The 14692-nt window shown below is 47.7% G+C and overlaps 2 protein-coding genes across 12 annotated transcripts in view; one reads left to right on the top strand and one right to left on the bottom strand.

Moving 5' to 3' along the window:
• Window positions 1–3007: 3007 nt before the first annotated feature.
• The window catches only part of PIGW (phosphatidylinositol glycan anchor biosynthesis class W), a 16371-nt gene continuing 4686 nt past the window's right edge, over window positions 3008–14692 (bottom strand). Inside the window, exons 1-2 of one of the 5 annotated variants that reach the window (XM_036340286.1) lie at window positions 6912–7401; window positions 3008–4922 (exon numbers count right to left, since the gene is read on the bottom strand). In XM_036340286.1, the coding sequence (XP_036196179.1) occupies window positions 3402–4922; window positions 6912–6941 (1551 nt within the window). In that variant the 5' untranslated portion in view covers window positions 6942–7401 and the 3' untranslated portion in view covers window positions 3008–3401. The other 4 variants (XM_036340283.1, XM_036340287.1, XM_036340285.1 and 1 more) reach the window with 4 other exon arrangements.
• MYO19 (myosin XIX) overlaps window positions 6574–14692 on the top strand; it is a 27420-nt gene continuing 19301 nt past the window's right edge. For 3 of the 7 annotated variants that reach the window (XR_004972808.1, XM_036340277.1, XM_036340282.1), the window contains exons 1-5: window positions 6574–6720; window positions 9320–9460; window positions 11855–11993; window positions 12333–12481; window positions 13902–14015. Coding sequence is in view for 5 of the 7 variants with exons in the window: in XM_036340277.1 (XP_036196170.1) it covers window positions 9449–9460; window positions 11855–11993; window positions 12333–12481; window positions 13902–14015 (414 nt within the window). In the remaining 2 variants the exon portion in view is untranslated. Of the gene's footprint in view, window positions 6721–7464; window positions 7599–9319; window positions 9461–11854; window positions 11994–12332; window positions 12482–13901; window positions 14016–14692 lie in introns of those variants that run through there. The other 4 variants (XM_036340278.1, XM_036340280.1, XM_036340279.1 and 1 more) reach the window with 4 other exon arrangements.

Raw genomic sequence — 14692 nt, 5'->3', positions numbered from 1 at the left:
TATCCCTCTCCCTTCCTCTCTGTAAAAAATCAATAAAATATATTCAAAATAAATAAGTAAATAAATTACCATGGTTGTCCAAATCTGTAAATTGATTTTTCTTTTTCATGAGCTAACAGTGGTAAATTCTGTTTACCAAAAGTAGAGATATGTTCCCCATTTACATTTTCTTAAAGGGAAAATGTCAAGTAAAATGTAAGCCCCTTGAAGGCAGGGACTTCGTCTTATTTTCTGTTCTTTCCCTGGCACTTACCTGTACCTGTTACTTTGGAGCTCAATAAATCTTTGTGGAATGGTCTTTTGCTCTTCTATAAAGTGGAATCAAGTCAGAATGGTCATTTTTTACTAAATCTTGTTATGACTGCTGTTTCATTAGTTTTTTCTCACATGAATATCATAATTGTAGGTGGAAAACACACACGGTACACTTTGCACTTTTGTTATGATTCAGTATCTGTAATTGTGAGACATAAACTATGAGATATTTACCACCTAGAAATGCATGAAGGAGCAGTTACAAGCAGCAACAGACCAGTTAGACCACATGCTCATTAAGTCATTAAATAAATTACCATATATATATATGTTTTTATTTATTTTTAGAGAGAGAAGGGAAAGGAATAGAGAAACATCACAGATCAGCTGCCTCCTGCATGCCCCCTACTAAGGATTGAGCCCACCACCTGGGCATATGCCTACCTGGAAATTGAATCAGCAACCTCTCTTGGTTCCTGGGTGGATTGACACCCAACCTCTGAGCCACACCAGCCAGGCATTAAAGTACCTTTTTTTAAATGAGAGAATTTGGAGGGCCTCTCAGCCCTCTTCTGAAGGGTTTGAACATATAAATTGTGGGGGATTAGTCCTGTGACCAACATAGCAGGAAAATCAATCACCTTTCCCAGTCATGCTTAGTTTATACAATAATATTAAATTTCAAGTCTTCCTTTATCTTTGAAAATAAAATATAATTTTTGTTTTTATAGCTATTTAACCATTCAACATACTGATTTGAGGGTGAAAGTCCTTTCAGTAATAAATTACCTCCAAATATGTATTGTAGTTAGCAAATGTAAAATGGCACATAAATACTGTATTAGCCATCATCAATGTAACATACTGAAGTAAACTAATTAGTACAGTAGTCATAGCTAACAAATCAGGGAGTAAAATTAATTTCTAATTTAGAATTGGAAAGTAACATTTTTTATAAATCTTAGATTTCAAAAAGCAGCTTCAAAGGTCTGCTTAGAGTTTTTAAAAGACAAGCTCTCACCCTGGCTGGTGCAGTGGTTAGAGCGTCCTCCCATGCATTGAAGGGTCACAGGTTTGATTCCTGGTCAGGACACATACCCAGGTTGCAGGTTCCATCCCCAGTCTGTGCTAATTACCTCAAACAAGTCTGTCTATTCTTAGAGGAGCATTTAACTATTTTCTGACTTTATAGTATACTAGAGGCCTGGTGCACGTAATTCATACATGGGTAGGGTCCCTAAGGCCTGGCTGGCCATCAGGGCTGATCAGGGCCTTCCCCGGCTGCCACCTTCCTTTGTTCCACACCGCCCCCTGGTGGTCAACACACATCATGGTGAGTGATCAAACTCCTGGTCGAACTCCGGAGGGAACAATTTGCATATTAGCCTTTTATCTACACTAATAAAAGAGAAACATGCAAATTGGAGTCACTCCGCTATGCCCACCAGCCAATAAGGATGAGTATGCAAATTAACCAAACAAAGATGGTTAATTTGCATATGCAGGTACAGAGCGAAGACTGAAGATGACTGAAGACTGAAGAGGCTTGGCTTCTCCGCTGCAGCCGGAGCGGAGAAGCCAAGCCTCACTGCTGCGGCTGGACCAAAGGCCTGGGTCCCCGGTGCCAGAGGAAAACCAGTGCCGGCAGCCAGGGGAAGGAAGGCCTATTGCGCGAATCTCCATGCAACGGGCCTCTAGTATATATATAGATTAGTACAGTATTTGATTTTAAACACTTGCTTTCTCATACTAGTATTTATAAAAGATTAGTGTCCCAGTGCACAGATTCATGCACATTGAAAGGCTAAGTGTCCGTCTGTCCGACTGGTAACTATGACATGCACTGACCACCAGGGGACAGATGCTCAACGCAGGAGCTGCCATGATGTGCACTGGCCATCCTATATAAGCCTAATGTACTAAGTGTCTGAATTAGAAAAAATATTTTAGCATCGCTATTCACGTATTGCTAATGAAAAGAAAATAGGATTCTACCAAGTCTCCTATCTACCAACTCTAGAACTTCTGTGAGGATCAAATGAGATGAGGCACAGGAAAATGCTTTACAAACATTTGGTTAAACTGTAAAATGTTTGCACCTGGCTATAAAGCAAGTTGGGTTCCTCAGCTAAGAGGATGCTAGTCACTAGGGATAGGAAGACGTACTATGTGACATCATTACCCAGTGCCCACAGCCACCATTTCCAGGCTGAGCTGGGCTGTGGGCCGCATTTTGCGCCATGGGGTCTTGGCAGCATTGGCTGTGATTTGGTGGGGTGTCGCTCCTGGGATGATGGCAGGGCCTGTGTCCCACTTGGGGGAAGCCAAGTATTAGTTTGTCAGTGCTAGGTCCGTGGTGCTGTTTATTTTTAAACTATAGGTCCGGTGCACGAATTCGTGCACATTGAAAGGAAATTAATTAGAAATATTTCAGAGGCCAGCGAGAGACCATGGGAGGTTGGCTCCAGTGCATGTCTGGCCATCTCGCCCAGTCCCGATCAACCAGACCCCAGCAGCAAGCTAACCTACTGGTCTGAGCGTCTCCCCTGATGGTCAGTGCGCATCATAGTGACTGGTCAAACAGTCAGACACATAGTATATTAGGCTTTTATTATATAGGATGGCCAGTGCACATCATGGCAGCTCCTGCGTTGAGCATCTGCCCCCTGGTGGTCAGTGCGCATCATAGCTACCAGTTGGACAGATGGACACTTAGCCTTTAAATATATAAAAATTGAGCAGTAAAGAAGTGTTGACAATTCCACAATTCACACTGTTTTAATGTAAGGATTATAAAATACATACAATAAAAAATACAGATGGTATAAGGTGATAAAGATAAATTAAAAACTTCCTCCCCATCCTCCAATCTTCCAGTGTCACAACTATAAATACAATAGTTTCTTTAAAATACTGAAATTTAACATTCTAACAAGCCATAAGGCCTTGTTTCTTCTCCATTCGTTTGTTTTACATAGTGTAGAGATACATTAAAATATTAAGCCTCACTACTGTTATAGAAAAGGACTGAAACTCTTAATTTTATAATAAAATATAGTTAACACTAGACTGCCAAAAGCCCGTGTTCTTCACATTTACTATTCTCATTAATTCCTCATCACACACACACATCCAACCCCTATTGATCACCAAAATTTTATAGTCTTATCTTGCAAGTGTAGCATATATATAATTAAACAGTTGATAAACATATAAAGATTGAGCACAAAGAAGGCCCACAAGGTACTGCTGTGCAATGTATCTACCAACAGGTTGATTAGGCCAGTTGTTATATTTGACAGCAAGAAAAAAATCAACTGGTTTCTGTTTATAGCTGTGATTAAACAAAGACTGGGTTTCTTTCTTTCAGCTTCAGAGACTAGAGATTCTGAATGCTTTTTATCTGTAGCAGGAGACTGGATAAGTTTCCAAGAACATGGTACTAGAGCCCCTTGAATTAGAAATTTGGCAAAACTCAAAAGTATATCACCCAGTAATAAACTACTAAGAAGGATCAAGCTAGAAGCAACTATCCAAATACAAAAGGCTAAATTGGCCATTCTTCTAGATGCTGCTTCTACCTTTACCTGAACTATGTACAGAGATACAAAGAGGCTAATAGCTAACAGTAGAATACAATACGCTACTTTTATCCAGTCTTTGATATGTGATCTTTTTTTAAGCACATATGACCCTGTTTGCACACCAGCCATGTGTATTGCCACATACCCCAAGGTAGACATTATTCCTTCTCGGTTGGCATTTAATAAACCAACCCTTGTGCCACTGCCATCAGTGCCATACAAAATTAACCTTTTCAATGGGGTCAAGTCAAGGGCTAGCTGGTATAATACAGTGATGCCAATGGCCACAATCCAGGATTTATTAGGTGGGAAAAACATCAAAAGCAGTGATGTTATCAATTTCACAACTATTAAGGTAAAGAAAAAGTTCCAATGAACTCCATACTCAGTTAAATGTTCCTGATAGCCTATGGATTTTATAATGATTAATCGTCCTACTCCTAGGAAGACTAATGGCCAAACAGAGTACAATGACTTTGTAAAATGATCAAATCTGGACCCTTCCATACATTTTCTCCTAATCTCTGGACAAACCATTGCAGTTCCAAACACAAAGCCTCCTACTCCAAAATCCATTGCTCCTGTCCCGTAGAGCTCAGTTTTGGCTAATCTTCTGGGGAAAAGTGGGAAGTCCACAGCCAAAATGGCAACAGCAGTAAAGGCACTGTTAATTACACGGAAACAGGAGATGGCTGGAATGTATTCTGATTCTAGACTAATTTTTAAGAATTTTTCAAGTATTTTCTGGACAGGCATTCTGGCATAGCAAGTTCTCCGGCAGTATATTTGATAGAATAGCCCTGCCCCAAAGATAATTACAGTGAGGTGCTCAAGGTATACAAAGGAAGACAAAATGGTCAAAGTGGTCACCATGGGAACTATTAGGAAAACAAAGTCAATGAAGAATCGAGTTCTCCAGGTATGTGAAGACCACAAGTGCTGTGAGAGAATGATCAGGAGCCCTCTGCACAGGATGCAGACCACAGGCAAGCACAAGCCCTGGGTAATTTCCAGCACGCTGGTTCCATTGTGGTTACTAACAAAAGCTTCCTTCATCTGCTTTTGAGACATTTTTTCTTCTTCCTGTTTTCACAAAGAGCAAAGGAATGCATTTGTGGAAAGCAGTGTTCTTGTGCAATTGGCATATATATGTACCTGACTTACTTTTATCTTAAATTTCAGAGTAGAACCTAGGTCTGTCATGTGACTTCCTCTTCGAAGGATTGTGGGAAGAAGCCTAACACTAATACATGAGGATACGAATGTTACACTAATAGCATGAAATTATTGGTTAAAAAGCTTTAGCTATTTTCAGTATAAGGCAGACTCACAAAAAAGTACATTTGGGATGATTAAAAAAAAAAAAAAATCCCACGGTCGGACAGAAATTCCTATTACAAAACATGGTCTGTCATGACGATTATGTAATGAAAATGGCTATACGTTAGATCAGACAGAGGGGAAGGGCAGGGACAGAGAAGGCATTCAAGTACACTTGGTAGTTGGGGCCTTGGTTTTTGTTCAGAGCCTCCAGGACACACATCTGAGTCCCCCAGTGGCCTCTTGAGCCCCAGGCTGCTCCTTACATTTACAGGTGCTGAATTTCACGTTAGATATACGTTAGGCAGAATGGAGGCTAAGGGGGGGGGGGGGGGGGGCCGTATAGTATAGCACATACTGGGGTTGTTTTATAAAACGCCTCTCGGCCACACAGCAATGTCTGAAAAGTGGCACATGCGAACACATTTGTTAGTCCAACAAGAACGATGTAGAATAAATGAATTCATGACGGCTTAAGCCGGTAACAAACCGATCGGCTGGCTTAAAACTACAAGTCCTGCCCTGGCCGGTTTGGCTCAGCGGATAGAGCATCGGCCTGCAGACTCAAGGGTCCCAGGTTCGATTCCGGTCAAGGGCATGTACCTTGGTTGCGGCACAGCCCCTGTGGGGAGTGTGCAGGAGGCAGCTGATCGATGTTTCTCTCTCATCAATGTTTCTGGCTCTTTCCCTCCCTCTTTGTAAAAAATCAATGAAGTACATTGAAAAAAACAAAAAACTACAAGTCCTTTTCCACCACCGCGTCGGGACCGTATACCTCCCGTGCTCGGTGCTCCGGTTGGTCTCAGTGCTCCCCGGACGGAGACTGTCTACGTGGGTCAGGCCGCTCGCCTCCCCCGGCCCCGAGGGGCAACGCGGCGGAACGGGCAGCTTCCGCCTCCCGAGCCGCGCTTCCGGCCGACGGGAGTGGGGAGATTGCGCTTCCGGGCCGGCGAATTCCGCGCGCATCCGGTCCTGGGTGGTGCTGGTTTCCTCGCCAGCTCCAGCATGGGGTGCCCGGCCAAGGGGTGCCCGGGCCGTGGCCGTAGCCGGCCCGTCCGAGGAGCCGGAGCGGAAAAGCCGCATCGGGAGCCGCACTACCGCTCAGACCGCGGCGCGGCCCGTCAGGGTGATGGGTCGCAGGCCCCGGCAAACATTGGGCCGTGGCGGCCCCTCCCAGCCCGGCGAGGGCCCCGAGACCAGGACGCCCTGCCTCCCGCGCCGCTCCCGCCTGGACCCGAGCCTCCCCTTCACTCCAGTCATACCCAGACTCTCAAAACGTCCTGTGCCAGGAGGAGCCCCCAGCTCCGGGTCCCCGCATCGCGATCAGACCACGTGCGCCCCGCGCCGCGTGTGCGCGCCCCGCCCCGGGGGAGGAGCCAGCCGCCGGCCGGCCACTTAGCGGAGCGGCTGCGGCGGTGCGAGCCCGCGGTCTCGGCTTTCTCTCGGGTTCGCCCCCGCCCCTCCTCTTCCCTCCGCTCCTCGGGCTCTTCCCGCCGCCCCACCCGGCCCGCCCGCTTTTCCAGCCGGGCCGGCGGGGCCGCACGCTCAGGCCGTGGGATCGGTGAGTGCCACCCCAGCCCCGGTCTGAAGCCCTTCCATGACCCCCAAGGGGCGGGGAGGCCGGTTTGCCCCCGGAGCGCTGAGGCAGAAGTGGACATCTCCCCTTTCCAAAGCGCCTTTTCCCTGCCCTTTCCCTTTCCCTTTTGACCCTCTCGTACCCCAAGGGAAGGTAGCCTGGATCCTGGCCCTTACCAGGAACTTCTGTGAACAAGGACCTTTCATGGTCACCTTCCACCTTGCCAGCAGCGGGCGACCCTCAGTGGGGGTTGGGGGGAGGTCCGGGTCGGCAGGGTGGGTCCCCGCCCCTGCTCCTCTCCAGAGGGACCTGGGATGGGGCGCTGGCCCCGGGAGGCGTCAGGGCAGCCGCGCCCTTGGCTGGGGTCACGTCCACCTTCCCGGGAAGGACATACTCTCCCCGCGCCAGGTGCTTAAGGAGCGGCATCCCAGCCTGGGCCCGGCGGGCCCTTTGCCAGGATCGGGAGCCCCCGGTTCCCGCTGGGAACCTCAGGGCGGGGCTGGCGAGGCTACCAGGACCCTCACCCGGCTTTTCTATTCTGCCCTCCGAGCCGAGGAGAACCTGAGGCTGGGGAGGAGGAGGAGCTGGTGATCAGGTTGCCGCTTGCCTTGCCTTGACTTGGTGTTTCATCTATTCATTACCCGCTCCCTCCTGCCCGCAGTGGTCACACCCTTTCCAGAACTGCTTGGCTGGTAACCACGAAGCCGAGTGGGAGCAAGAGCGGGGAGGACTGGAGAAAACCGCTCTAACCTGACTTAACTCTGGCTGAGAGCTGACATTGCACATACTAACCAACATTTGCAAAGAGCTCTCACGGATTCCACTAGCGGCAGCCCATTTGATCCTGAACTCTACACTGTGAGGTCTGGGTGTTAGTATTCCTTTTTTGCAAACGACAGGGGTGAGGGTTGGGGCTGCAAATCTGGGTCAGGGTGATGTGGAGGGTGAAGACACTGGGAGACAGAAAAGCCTCCTGCTCTCTCCTCTCCACTAGACAGAAATATCCTTTCTTAGCATAGCCAGTAGTTGTGGGGTGGGAGGCTAAAGTCAACCAGATACTACTCCAGGAAGAGAAATCAGAGCTCAGTCATTCACTGGTAAGTCACATCACCTTCCTGGTCTACTTTGATTCCTCATCTTGCAAATGGAGATAGTAAAATCTGCCTCGCAAGGAGTGGTTGTGGAGGAAATAAAGCTTAGAGAGCTCTAGTGATATGCATCTGAGGGGCTTTGGGTTCTAACCCACAACCTCTCGTGCTCTGCCTCTGGTCCTCTCAGATGAGCTTCCAGTCGAGAGAGTTTTGTTCTCCTTGAGTTTCTGGAGCCTCTGCGTAGCTGTCCTTTGGATGGGATACAGTCAGTGTCCAGGGTGAATGTGGAATGTGTCTAACAGGCCAGATGCTCTTCTCTGCCTGAATGTTCCCATGGAAGTTCCTATTCCTGTTCTTTCAAAGGCTAGATGTATTCAGAACCTTAAGAAAGTCTCCACCACATTAAAAAAAAACAAGAAAGAAAAAAAAAAGAAAGTCTCCCCTCCTGGCCAGGGTGGCTCAGTAATTGAGCATCAACCTATGAACCAAGAAGTCACGGTTCAATTCCTGCTCAGGGCACATGCCCGGGTTGGGCTGTGGGCTCCATCCCCATTGTGTCACATGCAGGAGGAAGCCAGTCAATGATTCTCTCATCATTGATGTTTCTATCGCTCTCTCCCTCTCCCTTCCTCTCTGAAATCAATTTAAAAAAAAAATTTTTTTTCTTAAAAAAAGAAACTACCCCCCAAGGTTAATCCATTTCAGACCCCCCTCATCATGCTTTGCTGGGGCAGTGTGCGGCCTGGGAAATTCTGAGTCTGAGGGTCACTTACAGTTTTACAGAAATTGGCCTAAGCCCAACTCACAACACCCCTCTCTCAGATGGGCTCCCATCCTCTGAAATTCTCATTTTAAAGTTGACACTGGAATATTCCACCTGATTAGTGCCCCCAAATTTTGTTAATTGTACTAACAATGTTTCCCCTCTGAGTGCATATTCAGATTTGTGTTTTGTGGGTTGCTTTCAATCCATGACCTCATTGACCTTCACAGCCACTCCTTGTGAGGCAGATTTTACTATCTCCATTTGCAAGATGAGGAATCAAAGTGGACCAAGGAAGGTGATGTGACTTACCAGTGAATGACTGAGCTCTGATTTCTCTTCCTGGAGTATTATCTGGTTGACTTTAGCCTTCCACCCCACCAACTACTGGCTATGCTAAGAAAGGATATTTCTGTCTAGTGGAGAGGAGAGAGCAGGAGACGTCTCTGTGTCCGAGTGTCTTCACCCTCCACATCACACTGACCCAGATTTGCAGCCCCACCCCTAACCCTGTAGTAAAACTAGCCCCGGAAGAGCCCAGGGAGCCTCCAGAAGCTCTTGTAAGTTTCCCCTGCTCCCTACTTGGCAGGGAACAGAAGAGACTTCCTTTCTGCCCAGGCTCGCTCTGGTTCTCATTTTAGTTCCTCTGCTCGGTGCAGGGAGCGGGAGTGAGTCACCCTAAAGAAGCCTTCACCTGTGTGTGGCCCTTGTCTTCTCTCTCGTGCCATAGGCTCTGGAATGACTCACCTCAGATTCTTCCCTTTGCTGGACCCATGCCCGAGCCTGTGTCCTCATGACTAGGTGGATTGCACTCCTTGTGCTTGTAACCCAGAACTCTGGCTGACCACACTGAAGCAGGATGCTCCAGCAGGTAAAACCTCACCCTCAGATAACCCAGGCCCCAAAGCACCTGAAGCACCTTTGTATCTTTTACTTGTCTGAATGTGGTTTCACTACCCTGTCCGGGAAGGAAGAAAACGACCCCTTAAAGGTCTTCTTTTCTCACTTCAGGAAGTTATTCCAGTGCCTTTCACCTGTTGTTAAGTTCTTCCTGATACCTAATTTGAATCTCCCCTGTTGTAGCTGATAGCTCTTTTCCTTGGTGTGGTTAAGGCAGTGGTTCTCAACCTTGGCTGCACATTAGAATCACCTGGGAATCTTTAACATCCTGATTTCTGGGCCTCATCCTCCGGAAATTCTGTTTCTTTGTTACTAATGTTGTGCCCTCACCCCACAACAAAGAAACAGAATTTCTGGAGGATGAGGCCCAGAAATCAGGATTTTAAAAAGATTCCCAGGTGACTCTAATGTGCAGCCAAGGTTGAGAACCACTGGGTTAAGGGAATCCTGAGGGCACTTTGGTGACCTTCAAGCCTGAACCAGTGAGGAAGTCCTGAGAGATGTCACTGCCAGCCGGAATTGTTGAGGCACAGGGGAAGCCTGGGGCTTCCAAAAGGAGGTGAAGCTGAGAGATGTCCCTAAAGATGTCTCCTTGAAGCTGGGCCTTAAAGAATAAGTAGGGACTGGCCAGTGTGGCTAAGTGGTTGAGCATCGACCTATGAACCAGGAGGTCACAATTCAATTCCTGGTCAGGGCACATGCTCAGGCTGTGGGCTCAATCTCCAATGTGGTGTGTGCTGGAGGCAGCCGATCAATGATTCTCTCTCATCATTGATGTTTCTATCTCTTTCTCCCTCTCCCTTCCTCTCTGAAATCAATTAAAAAAATATTTTAAAAAAGAAGAAGTAAGAATTAGCCAAGTAGAGAAGGAAAATACGCGGTCCAAACAAAGAGGTCAGTCTGTGCAAAAGTGTGGGAGATGACCCTTGTGGAAATAGAGAAGGATTCTGATGAATGGATCACAGGGCACATGGGGGGTTGCTATTGGATCTCTGCCACTCGGAAAAGGCTACTATGGCCCCCAAAGCAGAGGGATTTCCAGGGATCTAGCTATGCTCTGACCTCAGCACTTACTCTGGAGGCCAAGACGCTGCCTTGTGCATCATGGTGGGCCCAAGTTCAGAGAAGAGGCAACATCTTTGTTGCCCGAGCAGGTTTGGCTCAGAGAATAGAGCGTCAGCCTGCGGACTGCAGAGTCTTGGGTTCGATTCCAGTCAAGGGCACATCCCTGGGTTGCAGGAGGCAGCTGATCAATAACCTCTCTCATCATTGATGTTTCTATCTCTCTCCCTCTCCCTTCCTTTCTGAAATCAATAAAAAAATATCTTTAGAAAAAAGAAACTTGTCTTTCGGCCTCTCAAATGACACCTGCCACCTGGGCTTGAGGGATTTGAACTTGTAGGGCTCACTAGTCTCATGGAAACCCACACAGGTCATATCACAGACCCTTTCCTCCAAAAGCAGATTTCAGCCAGGTTACTGTCTTCGCCCTACCCCATCTTCCCTACATCCCCCAGAGAGAAAAGAGGAGAAATGGGGAGAAGAAACATGTGGAAAATGTTGGCATCATGCATGGGAAAGGGAGAAGGAGAAAGGGCCTGTTCCCTCGACTTCTGAGCCTCTTAAGTAGACCCAGGGCACAGGAAACTAGTTGTGTAATTAACCCCCAAGATTAATTAAGCCGCAAGAGGCAGGTGATGAAGGCATGGAGCTACCTCACAGCTGATTTTTCATCTCAAATTGAATGGTTTCTTTAACACGTTAAGTGCCATGTCAGTCACTGGTGACTGATGCTATACTTTCCGTCTGGACCCGTCACTCACTGGTGCTGCCAGCATATCGGTGAAATCGGATATCGCAGGCTAAACGGAAAGGAAGACAAAGCAGGCTTGGCGCTTAACGTGTTAAAAAAAAAAAAAAAGCCCCAAACATGGTTCTTTTCCTTTGTGATACTACTATACCAGCCCCCCACCGTGGCCCCCAACCCTGCCAGGCCCAATAAGGCTAGTAGCTGGCCAGCCTGGAAGCCGGAGCTCATGGCATAGGAGACGGGATAGCATTTATTGATTTATCCAGTATTCACTATGTGCCAAGGACTAAGTGCTCTTTATATTGCTTCTTGTTTTTCCCAATAGCCCTGTGAACAGGCTTTATTTTCTTTTATTTACAAAAAAAAAACACCTGTGGCTCAGAGAGGTTAAGTCACTTACCCAGGCTCACTTGCCTAATAAGTGGTAGGACTGAAATTTGAACCCACCAGGCTATGATACTGGAAGCCAATTCTCTCTCCACTGTACAGTCCTACCCCTACACAGCTGCCAGCTGGTCTGAGTCACAGCTCTCCTGGCCCTGTTATACCCTCCAGGTGAATGGCCATAGTTCAGGCCCTGATGCCCACAGTGGGAAAGCCCTCAGAGAAGACCTGCAGGAGTTCCTAGGCCAGGAGGCCCCGCTGCACCTGCTGGATGACCTCACCAAGGTGAATCCTGTGACGCTGGAGACAGGTATGGGCCTCCCCCTCAAGAGTGCCGTCTCCAAGAGCGTGGCGCTTTGGTGTAGGTATTCAGCACAGCTTCCCTTGGCCAGACAAGGCAGGCAGGACTCCAGACCTGGAGCCAGATACGCTGCTTCAGACCAGCCTGGCAAGTGCATCTGGGCTCCCCAACACCGACTTTGCTCCAGATTTGGCGTTCATCTTAATTAGATCTTGTACCTATTCATCAGGGAGCTGCTGGAATCTAATGGCTCTTGGCTGAGTGCAGAGGGAGTGCTGTTAGGCAGATGTTTGTGTATGCTAGTGTCTACATTTAAGCCAGAGTTTGCTAAAAGCACCTCTGCCTCAGTCCTGAGGTGTTTGCAGGCCCGGTACATGGCAGACACATTCTACACCAATGCTGGCTGCACCCTGGTGGCTCTGAACCCCTTCAAGCCTGTCCCTCAGCTCTACTCGCCAGATCTGATGAAAGAGTACCATGCTGCTCCTCAGCCCCAGGTAAGACTCAGCCACTTCCTGGGCCTCAGGACTCCCCTACCTCCCCTTAGGCCTCCTTACAGTGTCCCTGTCCTTATCCTTCTATGCACCGGCCATGCTGGTGCCACAGCCCTGCCCATTAGGAGCTCAAGGAATTTTGGACACATGACAGTGGTGCAAAATGAGAGGTAAATACTTGTTTAACTGAGTTTGGATCATAAAATAGGGACATAGGGCAAAGTATTTTTTTCTTATTTATGGGTGTATTAATAGGAAAGGATTTACAAAGATATGTTTGTGTATTTAACAAACCACTGTTCAGGAAAAAGATAAAATTAATGCGCTAAGGATTACCCTAGAAAATTCAGCGCACGTTCATCTCTACTGAGAGGAATACATTCTTATGGGGGTGGGGGAAGTGCAGGCAGGGAGTAGACTAGCTGGTGTTAAAGTGCATCATGTGTTCAGGGAAAGGCAAGAGCAGACTTGCTGGCAGTAAGGGGCTCTTGGGGAGAGAGGCAGTAGATGAGGTAGGAAGAGGCTGAGATAAATAGGAAGGTTTTGAGTCATCACAGCAGGCAGAGAGCCCACAGAGCTGCTTCCAGGAGTGGAGGTGGACTGAATGGTGCCCACTGCGGGGAGAATTACCCTGGAAGCTGGGGGAGTTGCGCTGAGGAAGGTGAGACAGGAGGCAGAGAGAACAGTTGAAGACTTGGTAATAGTCCAGGTGAGAAGTGACTGGGGCAGAAGCTGATGGAGAGAGGGACAGCTCTGACACCATCCAGAACTGTGCCTTCTCCTTCAGGAAGCTGTGGGTAAGCAATCATTGTGGGGTGGAATCATGTGAAGTCTGTCCTGAGAGCCCATATCTCACTGGCCATCTGCCTCCTCAAGGGCAAAAGCCAAGTCATGGTGCCCTCTGCTTTCCCAGTGCCCACCTTGATACCTGGCACATTGAGGACAATTAATGTTTGGTGATGGAAAGGAGAACAGTGGCCTTGGAATGCAAATCAGATGGTTTCACTTACTTGCTGAGTGGCCTTGGGAAGGTTATTTAACCCCTCCGAACCTCAGATTTCTCATCTATGAAAGAGGATTAGCTATCCATCTAATATAGACTTCTTAGGCAATAACTTGAAGGAAATTCTTTGCAAACTGCAAAGTACAGTAACAAAATAATACAGAACAGAATAAGACTTTTAAGATAAAATGGGATAAAGTATTTGAGGCTAGCTCTGCTTCCAGACTGAGAGAAGATGAGTGGGTAAAGCCACCAGGGGGGTCCCACAGTTGGGCCTAACACTGTTACATCCAGGAGATTTTTCTAGAGGAAGCCTCTTGGCACTGCTGTTGGCAGGCTCCCCATCTCAGCCATCATTGGATCAGCATTCCTTGAAGACATGCATTCCCTCACATGACCTTTTGCCCCTTGATGTTTCAGAAACTGAAGCCCCACATCTTCACTGTGGGTGAACAGACATACAGGAATGTCAAGAGCCTGATTGAGCCAGTCAACCAGTCCATCGTTGTCAGTGGAGAGAGTGGTGCTGGAAAGGTAGGAGGGCCTCTTTCCCATCCTGTCCACTTCATGACGGGCTGGGTGGGCAGAGAGGGAGGGGGACGTTCCTCGTGGAGCCGTTTGCTGCCTCGTCATTCCCGGACAGGCTGGCTTTACCAGGGAGTCAGTGTGTAGTGGTGGGTAGTGGTGGGCAGGAAAGGAAGTCAAGAGACAGGATTCTAGTCCAGGCTCTTCCACCAGCTCTGATGTAACTCTAGGTGAGATACTTTCCTTCTAGGGCCTAGGACCTAGGCCTTCATTTCCTCATCATAGGTCTCTCCCATCTCTGACAACAATGGAAACAAAAGATAGCTATTGGGGATTCCAGCATAGTGGTTCAGAGCACATCAGAAAGACATTTCAATTCTGTAAACCTATTCTTTCACCTATAAAATGGCAAGGAAAGGAGGACCAACACGCAACTCATGGGACTTCTGTGAGAGTTAAACGAACCAGTGCACATAGACACTGAAGGTAGCTGGGATTACTTATGGGAAAGTAATTGAAGTAGCCCACTTGCATCCTCTGTGTTGTCCATGATGGCAAGGGCAGTGCCTTGGGCCAGAAGCTCCTGGTGAGTCACGTGGCTCCCTGGGGAGCAGAATCACAATAGGTGAGACCAAATGTTGCACAAGAATGGGTGAGGAGTTGCATAGCTGGTCAGAGGAGGATAC

The sequence above is a fragment of the Myotis myotis genome, unplaced genomic scaffold, assembly GCF_014108235.1.
Source record: "Myotis myotis isolate mMyoMyo1 unplaced genomic scaffold, mMyoMyo1.p scaffold_m19_p_17, whole genome shotgun sequence".
In the NCBI taxonomy this organism is placed as follows: Eukaryota; Metazoa; Chordata; class Mammalia; order Chiroptera; family Vespertilionidae; genus Myotis; species Myotis myotis.
Note: the sequence above shows the minus strand (reverse complement) of the source record. Positions and strands in the feature narration are given on the sequence as shown.